Source organism: Silene latifolia, chromosome 2 (genome assembly GCF_048544455.1).
Source record: "Silene latifolia isolate original U9 population chromosome 2, ASM4854445v1, whole genome shotgun sequence".
Taxonomy (NCBI): domain Eukaryota; kingdom Viridiplantae; phylum Streptophyta; class Magnoliopsida; order Caryophyllales; family Caryophyllaceae; genus Silene; species Silene latifolia.
The window spans coordinates 14,417,772-14,431,596 of record NC_133527.1 but is presented as its reverse complement, the minus strand read 5'-3'; the positions used below and the strand labels follow the sequence as shown (position 1 = coordinate 14,431,596).

The 13,825-nt window shown below is 37.5% G+C and overlaps 1 protein-coding gene across 1 annotated transcript; it reads right to left on the bottom strand.

The window, feature by feature from the left end:
• Window positions 1-11,383: 11,383 nt before the first annotated feature.
• LOC141634521 (uncharacterized) lies at window positions 11,384-13,608 on the bottom strand. Its single transcript, XM_074446664.1, has 2 exons — window positions 13,499-13,608; window positions 11,384-12,603 (listed from the first exon to the last, which is right to left on the bottom strand). Exon 2 carries the CDS (start codon window positions 12,584-12,586, stop codon window positions 11,384-11,386), a length of 1,203 nt encoding a protein of 400 aa, XP_074302765.1. The 5' UTR covers window positions 12,587-12,603; window positions 13,499-13,608.
• Window positions 13,609-13,825: the final 217 nt, after the last annotated feature.

The following is a 13,825-nucleotide window of genomic DNA, read 5'->3' as shown; positions in this document are numbered from 1 at the left end:
TTTGTTATACTCTTGTACTTATGCATGCTTCACATGAATTGTTTACGTTATGTTTATATAATCATTGTTACTCGTATTTGTGACCGGAGTGTGACGGTTTACATTGTGTGACTACTCGACATTCCTTATTTATTTGTCCTCGGACATTGGGTCACGATTAGGTGCCATTGTTTCCGAGTTGGGCTATCTTCCTTCCGCCTCTTCGGACTTTGGGGTACGGCTAGGTACCATGGTTTCGATTTGGGGTTACTCGACCTTGGGGCACGGCTAGGTGTCATGGATCGAGTCTTGGATACGATTTGGGATTGTATGTCGAATCAGGTGTCGTCCATCCCGAGAGTCTGGCCAGATTTAGACTATGACCGTATTATGAGCGTCGTCCTACCAGGAGGTTGGAGTCTAGGGGTTTGTCTTGTTTTGAGTCAATCCTTTGTAAATGTCTTGCTTGTTACGGTCATTGGCGTGTTCTTATATACGAGAGTGCACGTCTTCTATGATTGTTTGTGAGAGTCTTGGTCCTATCGGATACTAGTGGTGAGATGCAAGCCCCTAGTTGCGATATGATCGCCGGGATTGATGTTCCCATCCGTTCTTATGGTGAGATGCAAGCCATAAGTATGAATGTGACATTAGTAGCCACGTCCCGTGCTATGGTTGTTAAGAGGTTTTCAAGTAATGGCTATTGGTTTCCATCCATGTATTTTCTATTCAATTGATCCGTTGTTTACCTTCTTCATATGATTCGATGCCTAATCTCATATCCATGTTTTGGTTACCTTGAATGCATGTTTAATATAATGTACCATGCCTATCTCATTAAGAATGCAATGTGCCTATCTCATTAAGAATGCAATGTGCCTATCTCATTATGATTATCATTTATATTCCCTTGTTCATATTATTCAAGTATGATGCATGATCAATATGTTTTATTAAGTTCTTGCTTATGTGCATTTTGACATATTGTGGCTGGGAGAACCCTGAGTTACTCCCCACTGACTGTGGCGTTCATGTTTACATGAATGACAGGTTTGTGATGCAGATTATGGGGAAGACGTGTGAGCTAGCGAGAACGTTGAACCTTGGACCTTAGTTATAGTTTGCTTAGACTCACCTATCGTTAGACTTGTGTTTATTCGTGGGATATCTTTTCCCCAACGCACTTCGTTTTTAATTGTAAAACTTATTCATCTTACTTTTCATTTTCGTTTGATCACTTATGGTGGATTTCACACTTTAAACTTTAAAGGTTTTAAAAATCCCTTATTTTCCGCTTAGATTTAATAGTTCTTTTGATGCCTCATCGAGGGGTGTCACAGAGGGCACTTTTATATTTGCATTATAGTTCGAGTCGAGCATCACTAATCGATAACTTAGTTCATCTCGTTTCGTCAACATGTAAGTCTGAGGGTGTATAATCCTTCTTTATTTATTGTATTTTATTTTATTGTATCACTAATGTAAGGTTTATGTCGAAAACACCTCTTAAAACCGATTTCTAAAACCACGTTTAAAACCTCTTTTTACGGATTTCCAGAAGACAGACCGTCGAGAAAGGACGCAGCAACTGCTGCGCCTCTTCGAAGGAGCGCAGTGCCTGCTGCGCCTCTTCGTGAGGCTGCCGCAGTTTCTGCTTCCTTTCTTCTTCCTTCGTCCTCTGTAAATTCGTTGTTTGTTTTCATTCGTTTTTGTTTTCTTCAATTTCTTGACATAATAGCATAATATTTCACATGTATATTATTTATCATTCATACGCATATAATTCATCATTAATTCCCGACTTAAATCCCAAGTAATTCAGATTTGCGGGTTTTCGTCATTAAATTCAATCCGGGTTGTAGAAATTCAATTCGTTCATATTGAGTTTCTGGAATTCGATCTTTGATATATTTCCATCTGTCTATTGTCATATTCGTCATTAATTTGTTATTAATTCGTCATATTTAACCTATTTAGTTCACCTATGTCATTAATCAATCGTTCATGTAAATAATTCATCTTAATTCCGTCTCATCCATGTTTATTACTTTCATGACCATCATTCATATGTAATTAATGAATTAAATCACTTTCATCCGAGTCAATTGTTGTAATCAATCCCTAAATCATCAATTAAAATTAACGATTTGCAGTTCCGGCTTCACAGCCAGAACTCACCCTTGGAATAGACGCAGCAACTGCTGCGCCTCTTCCAAAGGGCACAGTCCTGCTGCGCCTGTTCCAGGTTGATTTCTGTCTCTGAACTTCCATTCTGCCTTGACCTAATTAATTAGATTACGTATTAATTAACTATTATCCGTATTATCACCCTAATATCTGTTCGTTATTTATTCTTTTATTCTCTTTCTCAAATTATCCGTTTTAAAGGTATTTTCGACATAAATCGCCAAATCCAATGTAATTATTGTAATTTTCATTATTTATAATTATTGTATTTCTTTTATCATTTACATGCTTCCACATGCAATCAATCTAAATTCCTACTTCGACCAAATTGCATGATTAATTAATTGTCTACCAACTTAGTTAATTCTCACATGCTAGGATTAAAACGTGGATGTTGCATTGCATGCATATAATCGACGATATATCGAGTATAGACAACTTCCCTAATCATTAGTAGAGGCCGCTATCGAGGCGGGCGGGATTAGGTGTTCGACCAAAAGAGCTTCCTAATACGTACCCTCACCCCTTACTCCAGATCTCTGTGAACATCCGTGTTCGTTGGCATCCACGAGAGTCATTCTAGACATAGAATGCTAAGGGTAACGATTACTTAGTGTTCATGTCTCTACTTTGTGTCTTGGCATGACACGAGGTATTCGAACGGTTCCAATTTCCCATAAAAATTAGTGGCGACTCCACAAAATGCAAACGCTTGTACTCTCCTCCCAAGCGCCCCCGTGGGCCCGCGTCCACACAACTCACCATAAGAATTTTCGTCGTATATGCAGGGACGTGAGGGTTACCTTGGCTACATTGAAGACAAATTAAAAGCTACTAAGGTGTACATTGAGGTTCTGCCGACCACGGCTCTTACCCGAACTCAGGAGTGAAGTGGGTACTCCTATAGGTCTCTCTAATCTAATCACCAATTAGGTCCACTTTTGTCTCCGATGCATGTTTGGAAGAATAAGAAGGAAAAGGTTCCAGGGTTAGGCTGCCTTAAAACAGTTGCACGGACATTGGACATGACGCGACACTAAATAGCTAGATTTTTGATGTAGCGGATGCTTAGTAACATATGCCAACTATACTAGGCTTCATTTTGTGTATAAGTAATTAATTAGCTATTTTGCAGAACGGTGTCTTGCTCATGACATGAATTTCTCATTTTACCCCATTTGAATCCTATCTAGGCGTTGTTTCCTTCCTCTATTATGCCTTTTCGGTGTTGCGTACTTTAACCGGACTTGTTATTCAACTGTTAGCCCGTACATTTTGGACCCGAAAATGTGCTCAAGTAGGACCGTTAACCAACCAATGTGTGTGTGAAATGTTTGGCAACAAATTTGGTTAAGTAGTTAGAAGGTTATAGCACAATCCTATAAACCTTTTGACAATGGATATAAAAAATCGGGGTTCCGTCCCGGGCGCGGCGCCACGACTAGTTAAAAAAAGGTTGCAAATGATTAACAAAGTGTTGCATTTTAAACAACGAAAGTGTTGCACTTACTAGAAAAAAGTGTTGCCGGAAAAAGTGTTGCATACTAAAGAAAGGTGCAAACACTTTGTTTTGGTGTTGCTGTTGCATACTAAAGAAAGGTGCAACACTTTGTTTTGGTGTTGCTTTTGATGTTGAAGTGTTGCACTAAGTGTTGCATTGAGCTATTGCAACGGAGCTTTAAGTAGCACTCTTATAATTGTTGCTTGAAGTATAACGCAACATTTCTAAGATATTTTGCAACATTTTCATGGTGTTGCTATAGCTTCACTTTGTAGTAGTGATTAGACCTCCTTATATAGGAATTAAACCGACCTAGCTAACCTAAAACACAATCTGAAGCTTACCTAAAACCGACTATGACAATATTGCCTTATTTTGTAAATAGGAAGTAAAATAAACTAACTTATTCTGTAATTAAGAAATAAAATTTTCCATTTGTTTACCCTTGACTAAAAAACATCAACCTAATTTTCTCTACTTTTTCTATATTGTTGAAACTTGAAACCTTAACTTTTTAACTTTCTTATAACTCTTCAATTATTGATTATTAATATTGATGATTATTCGACTGACGAACTTGTAATTAATTCGTTTATGCTATTTTTCAATAATTAATTTGACCCTTATAATTTTGTTCCTTTTTTTAATTAGGGTTATTCCTAAATTAATTAAGGGTTTAAATGTGGTACGGTGGATTTGTTGGTGGTGGTTTACGACCAGTTGTCGGCGGTGTGGTTCGATGGTGGTCTGCCGTCGTTGAAGCATTGCTTCGACGGTAGTGTTGGACGGTGACGATTGGCCGACGAGTATTCTTGTAATAGTTATCGCCAGGCAGTAGTACGAAACAATCAAAAAAGGCAAAAAATCTTTAAGCAATAACCTAACTTTCAATGAAGAAATATGATTTTCTGACCTCTTTCTATCGCCATTTGAACACCAACTTGGATTGTTTCATGATTACAAGCTTTACATCGATGCCTAGTACATTTAAAAAAAAAAGTGATAAAGGAAGTCAGCGTAGTACAACAGACCATCGATTGCCGATTCCTTATCACCACGTCGCCCTAACCCACCAACCATTGTCCAACCACTGCAAGCCCAACCCCACAACAGCAACCCCACCGGCCAACGTCGGCCCATTATCGCCTGCTGTCTAGTCGGGCAGCCAATAAAATTCCACGCCGGCGGCAGCTAGTTGTCTGGTCAGTACCCGGTCGGCGAACCACCTCCCCTGATGTTTTGTTCATTAACCATAATGTGGTGAAATGAGAGGATTATGGGTAAATGAGAGGGGAAATGAGAAAGAATAGATTAGAGATAAACTAGAGAGAATAGATTAGAGAGAAACTAGAGAGAGAAAATGGGAGGGGAAATGAGAGGGGTATATTTGTCAATGGTGTACTACGATGAATAGAATGTGTACTGCGAAAATCAGGACCCTAAACTAATTACTTGGAAATAATATTCTGAATAATAAGACTAATTTACTAGGATATGATTTCTTTTAGGCAAGAAATCTCGACACCACTTACTTGGGCGCCAAGTAAAGTGTGAACCAGTGCTTCTTCTGGACGTTCTATTGAACAGTCACTCGATCTGTTCATTTTGGTCACTTCCAGCATTATTTTTGTATCACCATGTCAATGAATAAGAGAGAAAAAGTCATTCAAGTCTTTTCGGTTCAATTATAGTTATGTTTTGTCTGTTCATTTTCGAGTTTGGTGGTTTCGGATCACATCATTTTCGGTCCGGGTCAGTTACGGGTCAAGAAAGGTCATGTTCGAGTCAGATCACGTTTGGGTGATGTAGTTCGGGGCCATTTCGAGTTTCGTGTCAGTTTTTTCGGATCGGGTCCATCGGGTCGGGGTACGATCGGAATACGGGTAAACAAAAACCTTTTGTAGTTCCAATTTAAAAACCGGAATCAATTTTTTTTTTAAAGATGAATTTAAATTAAATTAAATATTTAATCAAATAATGGGTGAGTCACTTGAATGTAGACTTGTCAAAAGATGACCTGACTCGAAAAATCGATCGAAATCCGCCCGAAAATGACTCAGAAATAACCTGCTCTTTTCAACTCGAAAATATTTGCAAGTATATGTTTATAATTAAAATTAAAGAAAACAAATACTTCGTATTTGTAAAAGGCGTTAATTAAACCCGTTTTTGGCCCAAAACTTGTATAAACTCGACCTTATAAACCTGTATTTTATAAACTCAAAATAGAACCGACCCGTAATTTACTCGAATTCAAAACCGTCAGTTCGACCCGTTTAACCAATCGACTCAAGTGTATTTCGAGACTACACTGGCTAACGACAAGTGACAAAAACTAAAGAGTGCAAGTGGACTAGCAGCGTCATGACTCATGATTAGGGCTGTTAATGAGACGAGACAGCTCGCGAGCAACTCGAGCTCGGCTCGGTCAAAGCTCGGTCAAAACTCGGCTCGTGTGAGCTCGGCTCGGGCTCGGGCTCGGCTCGAGAGCTTAACGAGTCAAGCCGAGCGAACGTTGGCTCGGCTCGAAAAGCTCGTAAGCGGCTCGAACTTGTGTAATTAGATGAGATATTACTCATATTTTATAAAAATATTTTGTCATGATTATATATTTGTATCACACATATCAAAAATGTCTTATTGATTTTCCAATATTTGTATATAAAACTTTTGAGCCTTGTTCATTAACATATCGAGAGAGAAAAAACGACAATTCAACAATTATATATAGGCTCGAGTTGAGCTCGGGTTTGGCTCGAGCTCGCCTTAAAGCTCACAAGCTTGATAACGAGCACAATTTTTTCAAGCTCGGGTAAGCTCGAGATCGGCTTGAACTCGAGTTTTACTTTATGAGCACAAGCTGAGCAAGGCCAAGCTCGGGCTCGGCTCGTTAGCACCCCTACTCATGATACACATCTAATGGAAAAGTAGGGGTAATGTGGTCAGATGTCAACATATCAAGTGGATTAGTTGTTTCATCCCGTGGATTTATGTCCACTCTAGATTTAGGACAATATATCCCGATGGTTTTAATCGGGTTTTGTTTGGGGATAATTCACGTGGTGCCCCTGAGGTTTGGCTTAATTCACGTGGTACTTCTGCCTTTAAGAATGTGCACATGGTGCCCCTGAACTTTCAGTTTAGTGCACCATCTACCCTTATTTAATTTTCGGTTATAACGACGTTAGTTTTGGCCTCACATTTCATTTTATACAACCATATCTTTACTATCTTCTTCAATCACACCTCCCCTGCCAGTCCATGTTATCCTTGGTAATGCTAAAACCGAACCCCAAGCAGTAGCAGCAACACCGACATCAGCAGCCCCCAGGTTCAATCCCGCGAACTCGAAATCATAACCTGAGCCCAGTTTGTGTTCACTCATCTCGAAAGCAATACCCGAACCCGGAACCAAGGCGCGCATGCTGCTCCTCCATTCAACGTGCTCCCTCCTCCATTCACAACAACGGCAACATGCAGTCTATCACCTCCATTATCAATCAATTAATCACCTTAATTGCAGCACCTTTACGACACCTCAACCAAGCTCTCAATCATTCTCGCTACACCACGAGCAGCAGCCAACAACGAGTAACGAGCAACGAGCAACGTGCAGCTACCGTGGCTAAATTTTGACATCGCTTTGCAACTCCAATCTTCGACAACTACTCAAGCCACCGCAGCTCTTGCCCAGACTAGAACCTGAAACCACAACATCGCAAGCATCAACTCAGGCAACCATGACGCAACCATGACGCAGACCGAACTCCTCGTAATCGCCATATTAACCACCTCTGACCTCCGCCGTTCTCGCCGGGTGTCTTCGCTCCTTCTAATTGAGGATTGGATTAATTTGGTTTGTAATTAACTAGAATTAGTGCTGATTATGAGGAGGAGGAGGAGAACAAAGTAGAGCTGAGTTGATGGTTAATATGGCGGTTTTCAATGGAAACCATGAATTAATGCCCATAAATCCAATCCGCCATCATTAATTTGGTTTGACATTAACTTTGTTCTTTCTTGATTTTCAATGAAAACCATGAATTAGTGCTGCTAGCATCAAATGGAATCAACTCAAAATCATGACCTCTGGCATCATATTCAGAACCCATAAATTTCTCAGGCTCAGATGAATACGGGGTTTCCCATAAATCGGATTGTAAATTAGTTCTACCATTGCCCATTCCATGATGCAACCTTAAATGAGCCACAAAAAAAAAGGTTGCACCACCGTTCTCCGTCGCCACAGACTTGGACAACCAAGCCGTGACCACCATGGCTCCATATTTCAACCGTCACCACCAGTTCAGGCGAACCCATATACGCAACCACCATCAAACAACCCAACCCATGATTTGAATGTGGTACCGAAACCCAATACCGATTGACAACCTCAATCTTGTCCACCATGGGCGATTTATTGACCTGATTAATGAAGACCAACACTTTCAACGAAGACGCAGAAGGGCGATTTAATTGACAATAAAGGCGATTTAATTGTTCTTCAGGGGCGATTTGGAATGGATTCAATAATCATTGTAGTTTTGTTTTGTTTTTATGAGGGAGTGGTAGAGTTGTATTTAGTTTATTAGTTTATGAGGGAAATAAGAGGGAAAGGTAAGGATATGAGGGAAAAGGCAAGGAACTTAACACCGTTATAACAGAAAAATAAATAAGGGCAGATGGTGCACTAAACTGAAAGTTCAGGGGCACCATGTGCACATTCTTAAAGGCGGGGGTACCACGTGAATTAAGCCAAACCTCAGGGGCACCACGTGAATTATCCCTTTTGTTTGTCTTAATTTTTAACTATTATAAATCCCGCGCACAAGCGGTTTTTTAGATAGGGATATTAGAAAATTTAATTATTATCTAATTAAATTTAACTTATTTTAAGTCCATTTGAAATTTTAGTATAGAATAAAACTTAATATTAGTAATGTTTTGTATTAAGAGATAGAAAAAAGAAGGTTCAACACTGTTACTCTATATAAAATTGCTGAAACTATTTGTGTGTATCTGTGTTGTAATAAATATACTTATCAATACTATATATTAATTCCAGAAACCAAGGGACTTCAATGTAATTAAATGAATTTATACAAATTAATTATACTATATAGTTTTAAATCAATAGCACTGTGCGATGGACCTGAACAAGGGACTTTAATGTAAATATTATATAGTTTTGGTTGAAGTATAAATTTAGAGAACACGGAATATGGTAATTTTCCTTAAAATAAACATGACTCACTTATGGTATTAATTAGCATAAAGATGTTAAATATTTTAACATAAACAAACATAATATAAGTATATTATATTTTGCAAACTATTAAAAAATAAATAAATCAAGCTAGATTTGCAAAAAATATAATATTTCATAATTATTTCAACTTAATTAATCTATATGTAATATATTTATTTCGAGTAGTGAGAATAATAAAAGTAATTTCGTCAGTAAAGAAAAGAATTGTAGTAATATTGAATATGGTTATATGATAGTAATCACTCATTTGAATAGTAAAAGTAACAATATTATCAGCGAGATTAGTGAAAGTGGTAGAAACAACAACGAGAGTAGTGAAATAATCAATATTAATGCGGCGATAGTGAAAGTAACAATAATTACGGCGGGAGTAGTGAAAGTAACAATGATTACGGGCAAGTAGTGAAATGATATTACTATTGTTTCATTAATAAGAGTAAAATATTAATAGCGGGAGTAGTGAATTTGTCTCAAAATTTATTTCATCGTAATTTTAGGATATATCATAGAAAAATGTATTAATGATAAATTTATGGGTTATGCAACTTTAAGTAATTTTATTTAATGAAAAAAATTAATGCTAAGTAGAGGTAGCCCGGGCGAAGCCGGGCACCAATACTAGTGTATATATTAAATCAAAAAAATTACAAAATTGCAAATTTAAATGTTCACGTTGTATAGAGTAGAAATAGATATTAAATTAAAGTGTGAGAAAATATATATTATTGGCAATTTTTTCGTTTTAGAAGTAAAAACATTATATGAATGCTCTTATCTTGTAATAGGTTAGTTATTGTATGTAATTAATCAGTATTGGGCCATTGGCTCAGTTGTAGGCCTACAAATGTGTAATTGGAATAGAATTATATGGAATTAAGCAGTTTGGCCCAATTGTAGATAAGATATAATAAAGCCCAAATATAGAGTATTTACTTAGGCGGGAAGATATTAGAGCTTTCTTATTCTTTTAGGTTAGTGGGGATTTATGATTGGGCTTGGTACATATTGGGCTCGGTACTTTGTATTGGGCTTTTTTTGTTATTTGTTGGATTAATTCACAAATATCGTATTTAACTGTTGGGCTCGATTCCGTTGTATATCGACCGTTCTTTTGGTATATATTTCACTAAAAAATTAAAAAATTGAATACGAACAATACCTTTTAAAATCTACTAATAACATTACACCTTCTATCCATAATATATATCGATATTTAAGATGCACTTGAAATAGCATTTTATGTTACCACCCGTGTGTAGTGCACGGGTTCAAAGACTAGTTATTCGTATTATTTATTATTGGATCGGGTCAAGAATTGCCTTCAGGCACTTGGTAGGAATATACTTGCTCTTGACTTCAAACTGGTCCAACTCAATGCTTTCCTTCTGATGATGTTCTACTGTTATGCTTTGTATTATGGAACTTAATTGCTAAAATACTGGGTCGCTCAATTTAGGACAAAACATAATTTACGTTTTTCAATGATATTTTTTCTGCAGTATGTTGTTCTTTGTCATGGAAATATCAGGAAATTTATCTGAAACAGGACATTTTTGTCAAGACCTTATTCAATTCCAAAAAAACAAGTTAAATAAATAATCACTGGAAACTCCGCAAGCAAAAATGGGACAAGTTCATCTCATGTAGGGATGTCAATTTCACCCGCATCCATCAAAACCCGATCCACCCGATCCTAAAAGATGGATGAAAATCCGACTTAAATGGATGATGGATGGATGACGGATGAAACGGATGGTGGATGACGGATGGGTTGGATGAAGAAATTCCACCCGCCATCCACCCGACATCTATCCATCACCCGATTTTATTACTATTTATTTAATTTTTTTTACATATAACACATTATTAAGATATAAAATATTTAAATTTTCATATTTGTCTACTCTCAATATAGATATATTGTGAACCTACCTACTAGAAAGTTAAACAAAATAATTATCTAACTTTATTTTTGTAGAGAAAAAAAAAATCATTATTTTTTTTTTAACTTGAAATATATAAATACACAACACCCGTTTATCACCCGATCCACCCGTTTCATCCATGGATGATGGATGGATGACGGATGATATGTTTCACGGATGACGGACGGGTTGGATGAGATTTTAAAAGGACGAATGGATGACGGATGAGGCTTCACCCGACCCGAACCCGATCCATTGACATCCCTAATCTCATGCTATACTATCAGGTCTGAAATAAAACTTAAAAATGGCAGTCATATAGGGACTACTAAATCAAGTTTACGCAACAGAGCAAATTAAAAGCATTTTCGAATAAATTAATTGTATTAATCCTCTGAATAAAACACATTATTGTTATTAGTGATGGCTGATCATCTGAGAATGGGACGGGAGTGGAGTTGGCCAGATCGGGAGCATCACTGGTAAATTAGCGAACATCCTCAAATAATGTTTCGAGTAGTTTCATTGCGAAGAAAGAATCGGAATACAACATGCCAACTCTAGCGTTCTGCTCGAAAGGTTACATAAGAAAATACCCCCAGGAACAACCACATAAATAATATCAGTATTATTAGGATGGAAACCCAACACATTTGCCGGCATTGTTTCAAGCTGTGGAAACATTTCAAATTTTTTCGTCATCCAAGAATCACGGGACACCCACTCGAGACTTTCAACATTATGCTGTAACATCCAGATACTCTTGTTGTAGTCTTTAAGGATCCAAACACGTAATCCCACATTATCGCGAAGTGTACACAATTTCAAATGCTCCTGTGAAACACCCACACGGAAGAAGATGAGAGATAACATACCAGAAGGCCATTGAACAAAATGACACTGAATCTCGTCCTCATCAAATTCGATATTGTTTTGATCAAAACCGAAGAAACCCTGAAGGCAGTTGAAATGGAGCTTTCCATCAAAGCAAAAGCCAGAGGCCGAGTGAAAGCCAGTGCCTAATAAGCCATTTCCTTTTAATGTACATGTTGTTGGTAATGACAAAACTCGGTCGCACCACTTATTTGTAGTAGATGAAAAAACGTGCGCAGTAAACTTTGTTGATGGCGCTGTGAGGCGCATAACAACAACACTATAACGGTATGTTGTAGCATTACAAGAGTAAAGCGGGGTGTCGCATATGAGCCCAAAAATAAGGGGCCATCTGCCAAAGTAAGGAGGGGATGGAAGCTGAATCCACTGCCTGGTTTGTACATTCGTAATGTAATGATTATACTTCTTGTCCTTAACATCATGTCTACAGTAGAGTAACAAATCAAGACACGAAGCGACTGGTTTGACTTTAGCATAAACTTGATCATCTTTAATAAAAGGGAATGGTGAGAAAGAGTAGGAATCCTCGGGTTTGGGTTTGAAAATTGAAGGCATGAAGAAACTCTCATCACCATTCCAGAGATTATGACAAAAATCAGGTGTATACCACATGATTATACTCAAATTTTGATGTTTTAATTTTGATTTTATTGCAATGAATTTGGAAATGAACCAAGGATCGGTGGCCATAGCAGCCCAACGCTTGCAGACGCACTTGCATTGTATAACAAATTTGCAGTCTGGAAGTCGGCATAAGATTTCCATAAGCAACTCATCCGATAAACAGTTAATAATGCTTTCCTGAACACGCCCAACAAAGCTTTGCGTCATCTTACTATGCCCGTTTCCTGAAAAATTTCAATCAGCAAAATATAAAATATCAATGAAACAATTCAAGACAAATAATAATTTTTCAATTCCCATGAGGAATAACAAGCCTTAGTACTACTGATAGGTGTCAAGATACAGCTCACTCATGATAAAGGCACATGTGAGTATCCCACATTGGAAAAAGAGGAGAGAGTTGTCTAGACGGTAGCCGTCGTAACTCGTAACCTAACCCTAATGATAGTCGGCCCTAATGGGCCTAATATCCTAATAATAGGTAATGTATGAGGCATTGCACAGCACAAACCAAAGTAAGACAAGTTTTCTCGTATGGTAAATATCTCCACTTGCAAATATGCAGTCGTCCATTCTTTACTCAAATAGTAGCAATAAAATGAAAACATGTAATTTCATATAATTTGAGTTGGAAATCAACAAGCAAAGTAAATTACGACATGTAAATTAGGGCATATTTGAGACATGTAATTAAGACACCACCCAATTGCTCGTTCCACTTGCAATACTCCAAACAAAAGTGTTACAATATAATTAAGACATGTAAATTAGGGCATATTTGAGACGGAAACCAACAATTAACACATTCAAGCATCCAACTTTACCCAATCGATAACAATTGCAACAACATGCTCAATATTATACACATATGCTTAAGACAACGTCCAATAACAATTATTCAAGCCAATTATTCAAGCTCGAAACATGTATAAACATGTAAAGTTAATAACTTTATCCAAACAAAGACTAATTTCTAATAATTGCACATAAACCTTTTTCGCACTTCAATAAACAAGATTCCGACCCAATTCAACCACGGAACACTAAAGCTTCCACCTAAGAACAACTTTACAAAAAGATAGATTTTCCAAAAGATTCAAAAGGTTATATTTTTCTTACATAGAAAGATGTAGGACGAGAAAAGCGGGAAATAACGCGAGAATGAAGCGATTTGGTGGAGGAATGAAAGAGATATGTTGATTTTGAGACTAGATCTAAACATGGGTCATGGGTGGTTTTAAAGAGGTTTGAAGTGGTCATGTCTGATACAAAAAGACTTAATAATATCACTCAACTTGACTTGGCTTGACCCATGATCCAAATGACTCGGGTTTTACTCGGATTTCGCACAGAATCCAATCCTAACGTCTATTTGGCAACTTGCTAGCGGTAGGGTTGTTCACTCAGTAGTCCGGACCAAAGACCAGACCAAACCGGACCATTTGG